This window comes from Cupressus sempervirens, chromosome 5 (genome assembly GCF_028749045.1).
Source record: "Cupressus sempervirens isolate cs-2001-9-10 chromosome 5, ASM2874904v1, whole genome shotgun sequence".
Taxonomy (NCBI): Eukaryota; Viridiplantae; Streptophyta; class Pinopsida; order Cupressales; family Cupressaceae; genus Cupressus; species Cupressus sempervirens.
In genome coordinates this window covers 52,355,422-52,376,724 of record NC_143122.1, presented here as the reverse complement: position 1 = coordinate 52,376,724, position 21,303 = coordinate 52,355,422, and the positions used below count along the sequence as shown (strand labels likewise).

Genomic DNA, 21,303 nt, shown 5'->3' with positions numbered 1-21,303 from the left:
TGTTGTGGGGATGAGATTGGTAGTCCCTACCTCTCAAGAAGAAGGATATGCCAAATTCATCCATCTAACAGAAGATGACAAGGATCTCATTGCGGCTAAAGTTTCTCTTTGGCTTCTTGGGGTGATATCTCAGGTGAAAAGCTTTTCCTAGTGGGACACGAAAGGTAATGGATGACAATAGATATGTATGCCAAGTCCAGGAGTTGGTCATGTAAAAATTTGCTCAACATCACCAATTAGAGAGAATATAAATATTTATTAATGCTAAGTTGATTTTTTTTAGTGCAATGTTGGATTGTTTCTGAGAGAGGCAAGTGGAGGGTATTGTTGGTTTGGTTTCTTGCTTATTGTTAATGTTCTAGTAATAGTATTATGTTGTCAATCTTGTTGAATATTTGTAAAGTCAAACATCACTCTTGTTTTGTTGCTAATAAAAGAAGAATTTTTTTTATTAAAGTAAAACTTTTGTTATCACTCCTAATTTTTTCTCTTGAGATGAGATTTTATGCATGTGAAAAATATTAATTTAATATTAATTATATGGTTTATTATAATATTCATCTTATTAATGTAATATTTGATGATGCATTATATATAATAGGTTGATGACTTTTCTAAATGTGTCAATGTGTCAATGTGGTGTCCCATGCTTGTTAAAGACATCACACACATCAAATAATCTTGGGCATCAATTTTGGTGTTGCTCTAATAGGAAGAAGGTTTTTATAGAATACAAATATATTTTTGTTATAAATTACTTTATGGACTGAACATTATAGTATGAACTAAATAAATTTTTTTTTTTTTGTATGGGAATAATGGATGTGGACACTTTACTTGGGTCAATGGTGGTCCATCTACAAGTGTAGTACGTGATGAAGTAATTGAGTGCAAATTCTATAAAGCTTGAGAGGTGGAGAGGGCTGAGTTTTGTAAGGCTTGTGAGGTGGATAGGACAATGGAAAAAGTAGAAATTACTTTTTTATGATGCCTTCTTTGTATTATGTTTGGACTTCTTTGTTGGGACCATATGCAAAAAAGTGCATAAAAAATGAATGTGTAAAAATTGACCATAATTGGACCATATGCAAAAAAATTGACATTTTTGTTTAGACATTTGTATACATAAGACAATCTTTTTGTAATGTCATGAATATTTTGGAGTTTGTAATGTATTTTTTTATGTTAAAATAATAATAAATGTTTTTAACCTTAGTGTACACAAATTTTACGATTTGGCAAAATTTGCTAGTATTTGTAATTTGGAAAAATAATGTTATTCACAAATAAATAAACAAACAATATTCGTGAAAATAAATAAAAAATCATCAGTCAATAACTATTAAAATTAAGAATTAAAAAGATTAATTAAAAATTTACAAAATTTAAATTTAAAATTTAAAAAGAGAGAATTTAAAAATTATTAATTTAAAAAAAAAAATCAATTAAAAATATTAAATTCCAATACCAATTTGAAGAAACAAACGCATAATAATGTATCTTCCTACTCATCTTCTACATGAAATAAATGGTTCAAGTAAAATTTGAAAAAAAAAATGCATCAAGATTTGTAAAACCTTGATTTGGCTAAATCAAGGTTTGTTGAAATCTGAATTTCTACAATTTCGCGAACCAAATGGACCCTTATAGTAACTTAATAAGAAGATTAGAAAGAATAAAATTATAAGAAAGAATTAAGAAAATTGTGCCAGAAAAAATAATATGAAATGATTCTCCCATAAAACAAGCTATAGAATGATAATCTAACACCAAAGACACAAGAAACTATGTGGTGCTAGAGAGAGAGATAAAATGGGGATACTCCAATAATCTACAAGACAAGAATATGTTTGAATAGTAGACCATAAATACAATTCAAAAGATTTGAAAATAAGAAAATCATGTGAAGCGTGAATAGGTCAAATCAATAAAGGAGACAAATTTGTACCTCAACATTCAAAGAGGATTGAAGAGAATCAATTTTGAAAATCCAAATCTTCATTCTAATTTTAATGAAGTCCGTAGGGTAGCCAAGTTCCTGTCAAAGATGAAAGAGCTAAAATATAAAATGCTGATTTTATTGATTTAGATTTTCTAGATACATTTAGATACATACATAATTGATGCTTAATTGATACTGAATGTTTCAGATTGATATGTGAACAACATTATATAACCTCATTTTCCCTTACAACAACTACTTACGGGAATAACTTCCCAGCAACTATATATCTAACTTATTTATTTATTTAAATTAAACTTAGAAACTAACCTAATTAATGTAATAAATCTAACATTCCCCCCTTATTACATTAATCCAATAGATGTGACATTCTCGCTTTTTAGAAATTAACATAATTAATGTAATAAGTCCAACATTCCCCCCTTATTACATTAATCCAATAAAAGTGAAAGCCTTCACCACTATTATTCCTCTGGAAACTTTGATGAAGCTCCATCACCAATCTTTGACAGTAGATTTTCTCTAAACAATTTCATATTGCAAATCCTAATCTTAAAGTTTTCCTCATATCCCAACTTCATACTACAAATCTTGAAGTTCTCCTCATAATAAGATTGTTTCCACCTCCCTTACACAACAAGACATAGTTCCTCCAAAATTTCACATCTCCATGGAGTGTGTCTAATGTCTGCTTTAGTGTTGCACATGAGATGCCTTTCCTCCGAAAGTCCACATCTCCCTCGAGTGTGTCTAACACCTCCTCAAGTACTGTAGAAACAATCACCACTAATAGTTCTGCACATGGATGCCTTTCCTCCAAAAGTTGACATCTCCTTCGAGTGTCTCTAATCAGGGACACAAATCTATCAAGCCCCAACTTTACAAGGACACAAAAAATTTCTTCTCGTGCAATAATCATATTTGAGCAAGAAGCTAGCTCAACATCATAAAAATCCTCCAACCTCCATTGCCTCTAACCTCCTATTTACTTCTATTCTTTATATCAAAAATCTTTTAGCTTTTTCACCAACCCACATACAATATCCCATAGATTTTTTCAATCAAAAGCAACTATATCTTAATTTTCCATGTGTCGAATTCAAAACTTTCAAACTTCGCAATAGCAGACATTTTATCCATTTTCTTCTTGATTTCTTTGAAATAAAATAAAGCAACTTAATTAAAATACACAATAGAAAAGCAAAAACTCTTTACAAATTTTCAAATAAAAATGCATCCAATGCTGCAAGAAATGGTTCTCCAAGTTGAATAGCATATGAACCAAAGCAATTTGTAAATTATGAAAGGCCAAGCAAAAGCTCTATCATCGAAACATCACATACTTTGCAAATTGATGATCTCATAGAATCCCAAATAAACATATGGTAGCACTACTCGTGATCTTATTGCGAAAGAGAAAAATAACTAAATTTAATGATGCTTCTCCCTTCACTTTCACATAGTAATCTGATGTTAACAAATAATGTTCTTTGGCAATGATTCCATTCCCCAATCCATTTTCTTGAATGCGCTAAGAGATAATTTGTCTTCTTCAACTCCTTAGACCATTAGAAAAATATATTATTTCTACCAACCAGAATCATTCCTCTTGCGTCTATAATGAATCCAATGCCCATGAATATTGTTTGAAAACTTCATTGTTGCATACAAACGCGTCACTCCTGGGCACAACACATTTTCATCTCACAGTTAACTCTCCATTACCTGTGCACCTAGCTCTGATACCAAATGAAAGAGCTAAAATATAAAATGCTGATTTTATTGATTTAGATTTTTTGGATACATTTAGGTACATACAAAATTGATACTTAATTGATACTGAATGTTTCAAATTATATAGCCTTATTTTCCCTTACATCAACTACTTACGGGAATAACTTCCAGCAACTATATATCTAACTTATTTATTTATTTCTACCAACCAGAATCATTCCTCTTGCATCTATAATGAATCCAATGCCCATGAATACTGTTTGAAAACTTCATTGTTGCATACAAACGCGTCACTCCTGGGCACAACACATTTTCATCTCACAGTTAACTCTCCATTGCCTGTGTACCTAGCTCTGATACCAAATGAAAGAGCTAAAATATAAAATGCTGATTTTATTGATTTAGATTTTTTGGATACATTCAGGTACATACAAAATCGATACTTAATTGATACGGAATGTTTCAAATTATATAGCTTTATTTTCCCTTACATCAACTACTTACGGGAATAACTTCTAGCAACTATATATCTAACTTATTTATTTATTTAAACTAAACTTAAAAAATAACCTAATTAATGTAATAAATTTGTACCTCAACATTCAATGATGATTGAAGAGAATTGATTTTGAAAATCCAAATCTTCATTCTAATTTTAATGAGGGTCGAAAGGCAACCAAGTTCCTATGGAGATGGTATATATTTGATTTGGAAGAATATAACAGCTGTCGTCATTGTTTTACGATCAATTTTGTTTAGCCATGTAGAAGATCTGAAATGAGAACCTTAATTTTTAGTTTTTCCGATACTTAGGATTCATTCATGGGGAATTGAATAATAGGATAAATTTAGAATTGAAAGGGGATATTTAACTTATCCATGCTAGCAAGTGAAATTCCCATTTTAGCCCAGAACTTCAATCTGATTACCCAATTGATTTTAATAATTATTTTTTATTTCATCACAGTGTACATCTGCTTAACTAAAGGCTGAAACCTATTGTTGAGCCATAGTGTAGTGGATGACGCCTTGACATAAACAAGGCCCCGTTTGGTTGGGGAAGATGAATTTTCCTCATAACCAGGTTATCTGATAACCAGGTTTTCGAAAACCTGGTTATGTATTTTAGGAAGATAGTTGGACCGTTTGGTTGACACGGAAGATGAATTTTCAAATCCATATTCTGCGTTTGGTTGCCAATTTAGAAATTGGAATTGGAACAGAATATGACTAGGAATATCTTTTTGTTGCGTTTGGTTGTTCATTTTCTAATTGGAATTGGAATTTGATGTAAATTTTTTTAATCTTATTTAATTAGTGAAACACAAGGATTAGAACGAGTAAAGTATTAATATTTATGATTTAATTTATTTATAATTAGACTACATTATTATTATTATTTATTCTTGAATATTCACAGTTTTATTTTGTTAGTCAATAATAAATAAAATGATTATTATTTTTTATTTTAATTCTATTTATTAGCAAAGAAAAGTTAAAAATAATCATACATGCAATCATTTGTACGAAGTTATTTTTTGTCCCATTGTTGGAAATTGTGATCATATATATTATATATTTTTGAAAAATTGTGTAAGACAAATTTATCGTCGAATTGAATTTATTGTCAAGTTCATCCGAACTTCATAATTGTCGAACTCGAATTGAAACTTGAACCTTGTGACTTAGCCGCTAAATATGTGTGTTTGTGTCCTCTCTCTATCCCTCCCTATGTTTGTGTTCATCCACGTGATTTGGCAGAAGGATTGGACACAATAAATGTTGTTTATGCAGATGAATTATTGCCTACACTATATGAGAATTCTCGCATCTCTTAAGACTAGTTGCCGACACAGAGAGGGATTGTGAGGCGTGTTGTGGCCCTTGGTCGGTATCTTCAGAATCCATTGGCCATGGTTGCAACATTATATAGTCTTGGCAAAGAAATATTATCATTGAAGCTTCATTCACTGGAACATTTCCTTACTCTAGATGAAAAGTATGAAGCTGTTGAGCAGGTAATAGTTACAACAACCAACTGTAGAGGCTATGAAGCCACTTGTCTTTATAAATGCTATTGGTTTTTTTACGGGTTAGAGGGAATGGACAAGCAGCATCCGAAAACCATGTTATGGATCCATTGGATGATACTAGAATTCATCCAAAGTCATATGAATTTGCCAAGAAAATGGCTAAGGACATATATTGTGAAGAAGCTGGACATGATATAGATGATATGGATGAGGAAACACAAGAAATGGTTGTTGAGCATGTCAAAAATATCCTGATCTGTTAAATGCCCTTGATATTGATGAATATGCTAGAAGTGTGGAGCAATGGACATCCAATAAAAAGAAAGAAACCCTTGCTGACATAAAGAGTGAATTGTTACATGGATTTCAGGATTTGAGATCGCCATATAAAGAGCCATCCCAGGATGAGGAATTTTATCTACTGACTGGAGAAAATGAAGAGACCCTGTTAATGGAAAAAATTGTCCCCGCAGAGTCCAAAATCATCGTATAATTTGTGATCTGGAATCAAGCTTGACATGAATAATATTGAAAGAGGAGCTTTCTGATGATCTAGATATAGATCCTTTAGAAAAAATTGCAGAAGGCAGCATCCTTACCTGTTGGGTGAAAACTATGACAAAAGTGAAGTACCTAGTTGAGTTAACTTGCAAAGAGAGTTCACTAAAGAATGATAACTATCAGGGTGCATAGGATAAGGATAAGGACGTTAAGGATCCATATTTTGCGGAAGAGGATTCCATTTCACGAAGTGAACAAGAGAATGAAACCATTAAGTTCCTAACAGATAAAGAGCCAGGGGAGAGTATTATCCGTCCATGCTTGAAAGGGCCTACTCACTTGATTCTAACACTGAACATTTTCAATGGAGTTTATGCACACAAGGATATTGTGGAGGGAGGAAAAGACCAAAAGGATTTTGCTAGCTATCTTCGACTTGGAAAATACTTTCAATTGGGGAGGAGACATTTGAAGATCTTGATGAGGTCATAGACAGATATATATTCAAGAGAGGATAACATATTTCAGTATTTCGTTCTACTGTTTGGTGAGTCATAAAACACACATCAACAGACACCTTTCTACAGATGCAAGAACACACAAGCTCCTCTCTCTCTCTCTCACTCTCTCCCTCTGTCCCTCCGTCCCCCCTTCTTATCCCGCACTCTCTGCCCCTCTATGTATCTCTCCCTTTTAATAAATTTATTAAGTTAGTTAATTATTCAACAAAATATGCAACTAAATTTTACGTGAAATATTATATAGGAAAAAATATACCATTTTACATTCACATACATTAAACATTTGATGAGAACTTTAACAAGAAAAATGATGCTTTGTTAATAATTGCTCTTAAAAAATGTGGAATTTTGGCAACATAGATTTTACATGCAATTTAAAAAAAAAGATCATGAAAATCATTAATCATATAAATCATATTTTAACATCATGAAATTCTAATAATGAATTTCACATAATTACTACAATATGAAAACTTGCTAACTTGATAGAACAATATCCATGATTTGATGGTGGTGTGAAAACACACCGTTAAACACGAAAACACTGAGAAATCCACGATGTATGCCTTTATGCCCCACATTCGACGACACACCGTTACATACGAAAACACTGAGAAATCCACAATGTATGCCCTTATGCCCCACATTCGACGGAAACCCTCTCATGCTGCTCAATCTTCCCATTACTGTTTGTGTTGTTAGATGGTCAATCCTGCATATATGAACTAAACATGCTTGAAAAATTAAAACCTGATTATTTTTTTAATGGAATACACCAAGGACTGGCATCAGAAATATTGATCGTTTACAAACACAGTAAACAATCATCTGATAGCTCATTTTTTATCAGCATGTGTGGTCTTGCAATATTAGCAAATCAAGAGCAATAAAAAAATACAAGAGAAAGACACTTTATCAATACCGTTGACAATCTTGTCAAGAAGCACGTACATAGGAAACCAAACTGTGGAAAAAAAAAAAAGAAATTAAAAAAATATCCAAGCAAATTAGGAATATACATATAACATGGGACATAATCATGACTGTACAATCATCTACCAAAAATCCTCAATACTTTTGATAATCTTGTCAACGAAAACATACATAGGAAATCAAATAGGGACAAAAAGAAAAAAAAATAAAAAACATATGCAAGAAAATTAGGACTATAGATATAACATAGGACAGAATCATGAACTATACAATCATCTAGCAAATCACATTTCTATATGCTTTCAAGTTCTACAATTGAGCATTCATCATTTGCCACTCCTTGTGTATTCCACGTATGTATGGCTCAAATATAACTCTAATTAACAATGCAATGAACAACTATATCAAACGTTTACGAGATCATAAACTACGTGTTGTGAGAGATCAATGCAATACCATTAAACAAAGCCAACTAACCCTCTGGAATTATTTCACATGCCAATCGTGTGAATGCCAATGAAATGAACAACTAAACTATGTACTGACCAATGCCAATCATGTCAATGAAATGAATGACTAAACTATGCATATATCAAGTATGTATACATACGTACATACATGCATGAACATACATATGCACAGACATACATATATACGCACATACATACATACATACACATGTACATACATGTGTACATACATACACACCTACATACATACATACACACATACATACACACATACATACATACATGCTTAGCAAAATAGAAAAAAAGTGCTCAGTAATGATTTCCAATATAGTGTTGTGACAGATCAATGCAATACCATTACACAAAGCCAATTAACCATCTGGAATGACTTCACATGCCAATCGTGCGAATGCCAATGAAATGAACAACTATCTTGCATATTGACCAATGCCAATCATGTCAATAAAATGGATGACTAAACTATGCATAGATCAAGTTTGTCTACATACGTACATACATGTGTGTACATACATATGCACATACATACATGCATATGTACATACATGTGTGTACATACATACATACGCATATACATACATACATGCTTAGCAAAATAGTAAAAATGTGCTCAGTAATGAGTTCCAGTATAGTGTTGTGAGAGATCAATGCAATGCATAGATCAAGTATGTATACATGTGTACATACATGTGTGTACATACATATGCACATAATACATACATATGTACGTACATACATACATGTGTGTACATACATATTGTTTGTTTCAAATCTGTTTAGCAAAATAGTCAATATGTGCTCACTAATGAATTCCAATATAGTGCTGTGACAGATCAATACCACTGAAATGGACAACTAAACTTTGTAACAGTTTCTTGCCAGTAATGAGTTCTAGTATAGTGCTGTGAGAGATGAATGCAATACCATATAAATAGAGCCAATTCATAAGCTATGTATAGATCAATGGCAATCATGGCTTTTATCTAGACATAATCAATATGTGCTTAATATGTGCTCAATAATGAAATTTACAAGTATATCACTAGCTTTTATCTATACATAGCTGACCTATACATAGTTTATCATAGTTCTATTTCTATCTGCTATTTGCTTAGCATAGTCAATAGATGTGGTAACTATTTGTTTCAAATCTATTTAGCAAAATAGTCAATATGTGCTCACTAATAAATTCTAGTATGGTGCTATGAGAGATCAATACCAGTGAAATGAACAATTAAACTTTGTAACAGTGTCTGACTGTTTGTGTCAAATCTGTTTAGCAAAATAGTCAATATGTACTCAATAATGAATTTCAGTATGTGCTCACGTGATTACTTGTATATATCATAATGCCAATCATAATAGCAAAACATGGAAATTATGCTTTTATCTATACATAGTTGACCTATACATAGTTTATCATGGTTCAAATCTGTTTAGCAAAACAGTCCAATATATGCTGTAACAGTTTGTTTAGAATCTGTTTAACAAAATAGTAAATATATGCTCACTAATGACTTCCAGTATAGTGTTGTGAGAGATCAATGCAATACCATTAATCAAAGTGAATCATGCCAATGAAATGAATAACTAAACTATGGATATATCAAGTATGTATAGATCCATGTAAAATCATTCAACATACTTATGATGTCATAAACTATGTACAGATCAATGCAATACCATTAAACGCAGTCAACTCATAAACTATGTATGGATACATGGAAGATCAATGGCAATCATGGCTTTTATCTATACATAGTTGACATATACATAGTTTATCATGGTTCAAATCTGTTTAGCAAAACAATCCAATACATGTTGTAACAGTTTGTTTAGAATCTATTTAACAAAATAGTAAATATATGCTCACTAATGACTCCCAGTATAGTATTGTGAGAGATCAATGCAATACCATTAATCAAAGTGAATCATGCCAATGAAATGAACAACTAAACTATGGATATATCAAGTATGTATAGATCCATGCAAAATCACTCAACATACTTATGACGTCATAAACTATGTACAAATCAATGCAATACCATTAAACACAGCCAACTCATAAACTATGTATGGATACATGGAAGATCAATGACAATCATGGCTTTTATCTATACATAGTTGACATATACATAATTTATCATGGTTCAAATCTGTTTAGCAAAATAGTCCAATACATGCTGTAACAGTTTGTTTAGAATTTGTTTAACAAAATAGTAAATATATGCTCACTAATGACTTCCAGTATAGTGCTGTGAGAGATCAATGCAATACCATTAATCAAAGTGAATCATGCCAATGAAATGAACAACTAAACTATGGATATATCAAGTATGTATAGATCCATGCAAAATCACTCAACATACTTATGACGTCATAAACTATGTACAAATCAATGCAATACCATTAAACACAGCCAACTCATAAACTATGTATGGATACATGGAAGATCAATGACAATCATGGCTTTTATCTATACATAGTTGACATATACATAATTTATCATGGTTCAAATCTGTTTAGCAAAACAGTCCAATACATGCTGTAACAGTTTGTTTAGAATTTGTTTAACAAAATAGTAAATATATGCTCACTAATGACTTCCAGTATAGTGCTGTGAGAGATCACTAATTAAATAGTCAAAATGTGCTCAATAATGAGTTCCAATATAGTGATGTGAGATTAATATAGTTTTAGTTTAGTGCTATTAGAGATTAATGCAAAACCATTGAATAGAGTAATCATGCAGCATAAGTCATTGCAATCCAGTCAGTAGCTGAAATAGCTAAATGGTACCAAATGTCATTGCAATCCACTCCACTCTCTCCACCTCATCCATCATCAAGAACCCTTTGGCTCTTTCACGTTGAAGCACGAAGGTATCATGTGCTTTCACGAAAATTGCTCGACTCAGTTCAGGGACAGCTTTGAGAGCAATATATGCAGCAGTCAAAATATTATCATCTTCAGATTTATCCACTTTTACAATCTGAGGCTTAATGAGGCCATCTTTCAGTTCCTTCATAGTTTCAAATATCACATCCAATGATGCAGCCAAAGATGTCTTCTTCCTCTTTCCCCTCCTTGATGATGATGGTGGAGGAGTCCCTCTAGCACTTGCACCCGACTGATTGGAATGATATAACTCTTCATCAATATCTGGTTGGCTGTCAAGAGGTGTACCACAATTGGTATCATCCTCATCAAGCACATTAAATGCATCGTTCATAGGGTTCCCTTCTTCAGCATCAAGGGGTGTTGTAGATGCGAACCCTTCAGCAATGTCATTACCAACAATTACAGCCAATTCATTGAAATATTGGAAAGGTGACCTCTTATACATTTTTGCATTTTTGAATTCTCTCCTCTACATATAAGCATTAATAGATGGATTAGGTTGTAAGTTTTTCATTATTAAAATAAGAAGGAAAAATTTCTTCAATGAAAAGAGTACAAAGATGATCCTACCTTCAAAAGGTCATCCCACACTGAATCCTCAGCATCCACAGTTTGAGTTTCTTCATTCCAAGCTAACCCACTTGTATTTTTCAAGTCCTTCATTACTTTATATCCTACTTTCCATGTTTTTAGCTTATTCTTAAAATGATCTCGTGACAGATTCGAGTTCATCGCTGAATTGAATGTCCTCTCTATCGCAGTCCATGCCTCTTTTTTAAACCCACCTTCACCTTTCCGTCCGAGATGGACTTGTTCAAGGAGCAAGTCTAAAAACTTGCGTTCCATCGATTTTGTCCACATTTTCTTCTTTGAAGAAGAAGATTTGTTGCTCACAGCGAGGGATCCATCTATATCACTCAAAGTAATGGGAGGACACATCTGTTTCACATGATCAGATCCATCCATGCTCATCATGAGCTCGGTATATGCCATTGTGTACTCCTTCCTGTATTTCATTTAAATTTGAAATAGAAAATCTTTAACTATTAATTTGTAATACGTCATAATGGAACAAGGCTAACATATTGAATAGGTAAACGTATTACAATTTAAAGTAATCATATGACTGAAATTGAAAGTTATTGCTCTTTAAATTTAAATAGAATGCAGCAAGCAGTAACATCAGAAAAATAGGATTTTCAACGAATTCGTTGTTCTCTTCTTACTAGTGGGCTTATGATCTTCATCATTTGGTACTCCTTGCTGTATTTCATTTAAAATTGAAGATGATAAACTTTAAATATCATTTTTTAATACATCCTAATGCAATGAGGCTAACATTTAATAAACTTGAAAGAATTTAACTGAAGATGATACACATTTTAAGCAATAATTGATGATAACACATCAACATCAAAAAAACTACCAGTAAGACAAAATGGTGATATCAATGGCAAGTAAATAGTCATGAGCCCCATTATGAAGCATGTTATTGTACTTTCTCAATGCAAAGATGTATAATAATTGTGCTTTCTTGCATTTAAATCAATGTAATCTATATTTCAAGTTGAATTGTGTATTGCAGATATGATCAACAATTTTTGTACATAATGTAGGTGTGAAATTGAAAGTTAATGTTCTTTTTATTTAATTAGAATGTAGCAAAGACTGATATCAAAATAACGAAATCAAACACCATCATTGTATATGCATACATCAATTTAATCATATAAAGCACATTGCCTTCTAATAAATCATTTATTCTCGAGATCTATAATCTTCCCACATCCTATTTGCTATATCTTCTCGAAATTGGGCCCACTCATTTCTATCCTCTTGAGACAACCCATATGTCTCAAGTAGTGGCACCTCTATCCCATCACGATCATCTTCCTCTTCAATAGCTTCTTCCGATGGAAGGCCATCCTCTATCGTAATGAAATTGTGAAGTATGCAACATGCTAAAACAATATAGGATTGTGTCATGATATCATAAGACGTTGCATGTCTTAAGATTGGAAAATGCTGCTTCAGAATACCAAATGTACGTTCTACTACATTTCTAAGAGAGGAGTGTCGATGGTTGAACAACTCATGTGTAGAGTTTATTGGGTTTTCTCTTGACCACTCTTTCAAGTGGTAGCATGTACACCGATAAGGAGCGAAAAATCCAGGTGCATTTGGATATCCAGCATCCACGAGATAATATTTTCCTATATAAAGAAAGTATATTGTCAATACTTGAATCATTTAGCATAACCTTGAGTATATTAAAATGTGATTTGGCTTACCAGGGGGAACTACAAGTGGATCTGATCTGGATAGAGCTGAGGCTAGAACACGGCTATCTGCAGCAGAGCCTTCCCAACCAGCAAGGCAATACTGAAACTTACAATCAAAGGAGCAGACACCCATAACATTTTGCGATAGGTTCCCTTTTCTATCACGATATTTACCCTGTATGTCGACATCAACTCGCACTGGAATATGGGTACCGTCGATGGCTCCAATGCAATCCTGTGGGATATGATACACTGATCAAATGTATGCTCAAGTAATAATAAGATAAGGACAACATTCTAGACAATAAACTTGTAATAATGTGTGATTTACCTTGAAGAATGGTTCAAAACGATCCTTCCCACTAATTTCAGGAGGAGTGCCTGGACTAGGTGGTATGAAGTAATCTCTGTGAAGGGCTAAGATAGCCATCAAAACCTTGTGGAAGTACCGACTGACTGTCTCTCCTGAGTGCCCAAAGTTATGGGCAATCTTGCGGTTCCTTAGATTGTGCCCAAGGGTGTGGAGGAACATCACTAGTTGTTCCTCTAACTTCAAGTGGATCGTATCTCTCAAGCTTCCTTTCAGCCTCAAAATACGAGCTAGAGAAAAGAAGGCTGCCCTACTCATCCGAATCTGATCATGACAATCCACCTCATTCGAATGAATAATGTCTCTACAAAAGAAATTTCCTTTTCTTATTCGTTTACCCATTTGACTACCTTCTCGGGCTACCAGTACTTTGGCTATGCCAACAAAAGCAAAAAGAATTGTGAGAATGCGGGTGTATGTGGTCTTCCTAACTATGCTTCCTTGGACCTCTATACTCTCCATAGGATCCATTAGTGACCTGAAATGTGGACAATTTAAACACTATCAGTTATGAAATATCAACTATCACCTATCGAGATACAACATGATTATTTGCTAGCCTCATTGCATTAAGAAGTCAATTATTTATTCAAATACAACAAGGAGTACCAACTACCGAGGATCATAAGCCCATAAAGAAAAAATTACAATGTGTCATTATACTCCATGTAATCTATCTATACCAATGAAAGCATAATATTGATTCCATTTGTCTATATGTATACACACATGTATGTATATATGTATGTGCACACACATGTATGTATGCATGTATGTACGTACACACACACACATGTATGTATGCATGTATGTACGTACACACACACACATGTATGTATGCATGTACGTACGTACACACACATGTATGTATGTGTGTATGTACACACACACACATGAATGTATGTATGTATGTATGCATGTATGTACGTACACACACACACACACACATGTATGCATGCATGTACGTAGACACACACATGTATGTATGCATGCATGTACGTACACACACAAGTATGTATGTGTGTACGTACATACACACACATGTATGTATGTACACATACACATGTACAAACTATAACTTGAATTTGGGCTTTTATGAATGTGTTTTAATAAATCGTCGGGTCCGCTGAAATTGAGGCTCGTCTTTTAGAAGATGAAAAGTAACATAGTTGGCAATAGGAATAGAGTTTCTTTCTACATTGATCTATACATAGTTTGAAATCATGGCTTTTATCTATACATAGTTTATGACCTCATAAGTATGTTGAATGATTTTGCATGGATCAATACATACTTGATATATCCATAGTTTAGTTGTTCATTTCATTGGCATGATTCACTTTGATTAATGGTATTGCATTGATCTCTCACATCACTATACTGGAACTCATTGGACTATTTTGCTAAACAGATTTGAACCATGATAATCTATGTATAGGTCAACTATGTATAGATAAAAGCATGATTGCCATGTTTTTCTATTATGATTGGCACTATAATATATACAGGTAATCACATGATCACATACTGGAATTCATTATTGAGCACATATTGAGCACATATTGATTATGTATAGATAAAAGCCATGATTGCCATTGATCTATACATAGTTTATGATTTGGCTCTATTTAATGGTATTGCATTCATCTCTCACAGCAGTACACTAGAACTCATTACTAGCAAGAAACTGTTACAAAGTTTAGTTGTTCATTTCACTGGTATTGATCTCTCACAACACTATACTGAAAGTCATTAGTGAGCATATATTGACTATTTTGTCAAACAGATTCTAAACAAACTGTTACAGCGTATATTGGACTGTTTTGCTAAACAGATTTGAACCATGATAAACTACGTATAGGTCAACTATGTATAGATAAAAGCCATGATTGCCATGTTTTGCTTGATTGGCACTATGATATATATAGGTAATCACATGAGCACACACTAGAATTCATTATTAAGCACATATTGAGCACATATTGATTATGTATAGATAAAAGCCATGATTGACATTGATCTATACATAGTTGATTCATACATAGTTTATGACTTGACTCTATTTAATGGTATTGCATTCATCTCTCACAGCAGTATACTAGAACTCATTACTGGCAAGAAACAGTTAGAAAGTTTAGTTATTCATTTCACTGGTATTGATCTCTCACAGCACTATACTGGAATTTATTAGTGAGCACAAGTTTATGACTTGGCTCTATTTAATGGTATTTCATTCATCTCTCAGAACAACATACTAGAACTCATTACTGGCAAGAAATTGTTACAAAGTTTGGTTGTTCATTTCACTGGTATTGATCTCTCACAGCACTATAGTGGAATTTATTAGTGAGCACATATTGACTATTTTGCTAAACAGATTTAAAACAAACACCCAGAAATTGTTACAAAGTTTAATTTTTCATTTCACTGGTATTGATCTCTCACAACACTATACTCGAATTTATTAGTGAGCACATATTGACTATTTTAAAAACAGATTTGAAACAAACAGTTACCACATATATTGACTATTTTAAAAACAGATTTGAAACAAACAGTTACGTTTGAATGAACCAAAAAAACTTTAAAAAATCTAGTATGCAAAGGTGGGTGTGAGAGGAGAACCGTTTACCGCCGCCGCTGTTCAAAGTGGAGAAGAGAAATCGCAAAAAATGCCACAGCCACAGGAAACCACGGCCACATAAAACCCACAAACCAGAAACCCTCGCAAACCACGGCCACAGAAAACCCACAAGCCCAACAAACGCAGCAAACCAAAAACCCTCGCCTTCGCACAACAGAGCACGAAAACAATACAACCGTCGTCTTCCAAAAAATCCAATTTGTTCTTCCAAAAACCTAAGGCGGATTCGGCGGACCCGACGATTTATTCAAACGCATTCATAAAAACCCAAAACCTGGTTTTCATTTCAACTTCCACCTATTTCTTGGAAGAAATTTCTTCCAATTTTCGAGCGAAATTGGCAGACGAAACCCGAAACCGGGTTATGCGTTTGATGAACCAAACGCCACCATTTTCTTCTATAACCCGATTTTGGCGCTGAAAACCCTATTCCGCGCCCGGTATTCCCGTAACCAAACGGGGCCCAAAGGAAGATGTTTCCATGAAGTTTTTCAAGATCGCAATTGTGATTGCCTCTTCCTCTTTTTTCTAAAAAGTCTCAGTGCCCACTAAATAGAGCAACCAATTTATTATTAAAGAAAAATCAAACGGGTGCACTTCTCAATCGAGGCCTATATTGAGCATTATTAGTTCTACTTCCTTGGTTAAAACAAGAAGTCAATAAAAGCTTACCACCATTAACAATTCTATATCTGAAAGCCATGGGTAGTCATTCATTTATTGCTCAATATATGAGTGAAGGGACTTGCAGCAAGTTTTGTTCATTGTTCATTAATGTATGACCAAACAGTTTGTGGCCCATTCTCATTCTCATCACTTGACCATCGCCTCCTTCACAAACTTGTCAACGTTGCAGCGAGAATTAAACCGCCGTCTATCTTCGCTCCTTTCGCCGACTGTTTCAACTGGACTGCATTCTTTCTCAGCTCTGCTCCTTCCTCGCCGCAAATCCCTTCTCACGCATCTCTCAATCTCATCCCTCTCAAACCTCACCTCACCGTCATCATTCACCCTTCTCCCCAATTTGATTCCCATCTTCCACTCCTCCACCACAAATTTGCAATTTGTGGGCTGATCGAAGCGGAGATCGCAGCACACCAGCGGAACGCCCGAAGTCACCGCCTCCAACGTTGAATTCCACCCGCAGTGAGTGAGCTGAGGACTCCACTTCATTATCAAACCCCGATCTTCGTGCCATTCTTAAACATCACACACTAAGGGAAGAATTAGGCTTGGCAAAAAAAGTCAACTTTAACTATTTAACACTTTTGATCTAGGAATTAAGTTTAATGTGTGATGTTTAAGCCGTTCCCTCCCTAAATCCCTCCCCAAATGCTTCCCACGCCGTTGTCTGCCCCGCAGCCGGACGGATCGCCCACAGGAAATTCTGCCCGCTGCTCTGCAACCTGCGCCCTATTTCCTCTATCTGCTGTGTGCGTGTGCAATAATACGCCTTCGCCATAATTACACTAAATTCAGAAGAGACCTGGAATTTGAGAGGCGCATTGACCGTTGTCTGAACCCTATATAATAGTTGAAAATTTTGCAATATAATAGTTTTTATATATATTTTTTATAGGGAAAACATTATTTTAAAGAATTTAATATTAAATATTTGTAGCTACATAAATATAAATTCATGAATAAGTGAATAAATAAATAAAAATGATCAAATAAGATACCAAAGTTATCTATTATATGTGTCACATGAAAAATAATATGTTCACAAGATGTTCATTTAAACAAATATTATTATTTTAATTGAAAAATATTATTATTATGTGTACAACTATTGGAATAGCATAGTATTTCATATTAATTCTTTTTCTTTGTATCACAAATATAAAATGTGTGGCATTGTGAGAGAGTGAGGTATGGGTTCTTTTGTGCTTGATATGAGTTGTATTTTAAATATATATATATGTGTGTGTGTATGTGTTTTATAACAATGAATATGTTTTGTTGAAGACATTATATATATGCTATTTGATCAATATAAGTTGCACATATGTCATATTTTATATAAATATATTATACAATATTCTATTAATAACAAATGATATTTCAAAAATTGACTAGTAGATATTTTTAGATCAAGCTTTTGTCGAATCTCTAAAAAGTCACTTTTGGGCACGTTTCACTCGGTGTGCTATTTTAACAAGTGCGATGCATCACACCTTCAAACTTTATTTGTAGGTAGGGGAAGAGACCCAATCCTCATTAGGAGGCCTAATGACCGTGATACAGTAGTGTCATAGATACCCACCAATAGTCGATCACACATGTACTAATAGTCGAACATTTTTGTAACTTTTTTCATTTATAATTTTTTTCATTTATCATACCCAAATTTCAAAATTTTCAATCAAAATGTGCAAGAGGTCATAAAAATTTAATTTTTAAAGTGTTCGAAGACTTATCGAATTCTTGGTAGTCTCATGATTTCAAATCCTTCGGCTAATCATCGACTCTGTCCAACACTTCGAATTTTTGAAATCTAGCTTCCGAGTCAAAAGTTGTCACATGTTAGTGGAAGGAACCAAAATACATATTTTCAATCAAAATCTTAACCATTAACCTTTGAAGAGGTTAAGATAAAATTCCAAAACATGTAATTTGAACCATTAACCTTAACTTCTTAACCTTTAAAAAGGTTAAAGTTCAAGGTCCAAAACACGTGTTTCACTTTGAAATCTTAACCTCTCCATCAAAAAGAGGTTAAGATAAATTTCAAAAACATGTGTTTCAAACAATTAACCTTAACCTCCTGTCCAAAAAGGTTAAGGTTACAGGCTCAAAACACGTAATTTTGAGATGGTTATTAACCTTTCAGTTGATTAAAAAAATGAAAGGTAGGGACAATGGAGATTATGCAAAGCCAAACAAAAAGTGTTCGAGTTTGAGAAGCTCTCAAATCGCTTACTTATATATTAAAGAGAATCTATGCAGTGAACATGGGCCATGTTCAGATTTTCCAAGAGTTGAAAAACATTTTAATATAGAAGTAATAGCCGACAACTTGAGCATGTGACTTTCTTGACAATTCAACCTCTATCATTTTCTCAGTCTAGCCCACAACACATTGGATGGTGTTATTAAATCACTTTCAAATGAATTAAATTCACTATGTGAAGAGAGTTTGGAGTTTGTGACACCTTGATCAAAAATGAAGAACAAGATGTGATAACTACTTGACAAAATGTTTGGCCCATTTTAGAAACCAGTCTGATCATGAGATGATGCATACATAACCATAGATATGGTAAAATGCAAAGAGCTTGGTGGAGCAATTCCAAATCTTAGAGTTGCATCCATAATGATCCATATCTTTTCTAGTAGTGGCACATAGAGAGGTTGGTTGGTGAATAAAACTAAACACATCGTGGAAGAGAACATGATGATCCAAATCTGCAGTGACGTGAATCAATCCAAGTATAAAAGAAAGAATTGGTGAGGATTGTGTGTGAATTCTTTTTCATATGGCAGATAAAGTATAAAATGTTGCCTCGCAAAGAAGGCATGTTAATTGTTTAGTAAAATGCTTGTGTGTGGATCTAATCTTAGGCACAACATATGGACTGTTTGGAAATTCCATCCTTCAGCCAAGAACTCCCAATGGAAATCAGACGTATTTGCACAATCATAGTCAAGGCACATTGTCACTGTGCACAGAAAGTCAACCAATGAGTTGCATGTGTACCACTACCCAATACTTATAGTGCGAAAAATAGCTTATCTTCCTACTGTAAAACCACCTCATTTATATCTCAGTCCTTATACCACTCTTCCAATGTACCCTTAGACTCTTCTAGTCTACACTTAGGTCTTTCCTAACAATGCATTGAAGCAAGTGGGTAACACAGACATAGGGGGGTCACATCTTTATAGTTGGCACAATGATATATTGAAGCACAGATCAAATGATACAACTAATGAGAAAAGTGAACGTACTTCAAGTAAAGATGAAGAAGATAATTCTCACCACTTTGGATTGAGAGGTTTAGCAGATGTTTTCAGTCGGAGGAACTCAGATGTCACAACTTTAGTTGTGGGTCAAGACTACGAAACTTTTAGTGTATACGATAATATGTATAGTACACATAATTACCCTTGGTCAACAAGAATTTCTAATTCTCCACTACCATACAACCTTCCAAGCTGTTATCTAAGACATCAAGTTCCAAGGTTAAATCCAAGCTATATTGCTACTATAAAACGAGACAGACTTTTCTATATATTTTACAGTATGCCAAATGATGAGGCTCAGCTTCTTGAAACTAATGAATTCTGTGACAAAGGGTGGGTGTACCATAAAAACTTTGGTGTATGGTTAAACACACAATGTAAACGATGAGCCTGAAATCAAGACAAATACATATGAGAATGGGTCATATGTTTATTTTAATCCACAGACATGGTGCTATGTTACAAAGGAGAACATTGCACTATTTTATGAAATGGTGAAGAAAAGGCCTTCTTAGGCATCACTGGAAAGATTGGTCAAGTCAAGCACTGTGATCACATGTCCATAAGTGCAATATAGAGAGAGTGTGCACATAAATTGCAATAAGATAGTGAACACCAAATTGTTCAAATCAATCCCTTAAAAATACATGTTTCTAAGGAAAGACACATAGCATATATGTGGTTTAAATGTGCATAGATTTCAAGGTTAAATTGCTAGTAAGTTGGCCGTGGACGGATAAGAGGAAATCTACACTCTCATGTCCACAAAGCTACCTATTTGATAGTTCTAGCAAATCTCATGTCTTTTGAATGTGATCTTGTAAAAAACCAATTTTTCCATTTTGGAGTTAATTTTGTAGAGGTTAATTAACCTCGCCCAAGTCACGTATTTGGGTAGCCATAGAAGGGCAGTTCTTAACCTTCATCTCTATATAAGGAACCATCTTATCTTTGTCTAGGGACTTTT

The 21,303-nt window shown here is 33.7% G+C and overlaps 1 protein-coding gene across 1 annotated transcript; it reads right to left on the bottom strand.

The window, feature by feature from the left end:
• Positions 1 to 13,324: 13,324 nt before the first annotated feature.
• LOC149554506 (uncharacterized) lies at positions 13,325 to 14,268 on the bottom strand. The gene is made up of 2 exons (XM_089828907.1): positions 13,688 to 14,268; positions 13,325 to 13,591 (listed from the first exon to the last, which is right to left on the bottom strand). Exons 1-2 carry the CDS (start codon positions 14,195 to 14,197, stop codon positions 13,325 to 13,327), a joined length of 777 nt encoding a protein of 258 aa, XP_089685033.1. The 5' UTR covers positions 14,198 to 14,268.
• Between the last annotated feature and the right edge of the window lie 7,035 nt (positions 14,269 to 21,303).

Excerpts from the sequence above, each read along its gene's own strand:
- LOC149554506 (XM_089828907.1), bottom strand. The coding sequence starts at position 14,197 with ATGGATCCTATGGAGAGTATAGAGGTCCAAGGAAGCATAGTTAGGAAG. Across the intron at positions 13,592-13,687 it reads GTTTTGAACCATTCTTCAAG|GATTGCATTGGAGCCATCGA; the intron begins GTAAATCACACA and ends CATATCCCACAG.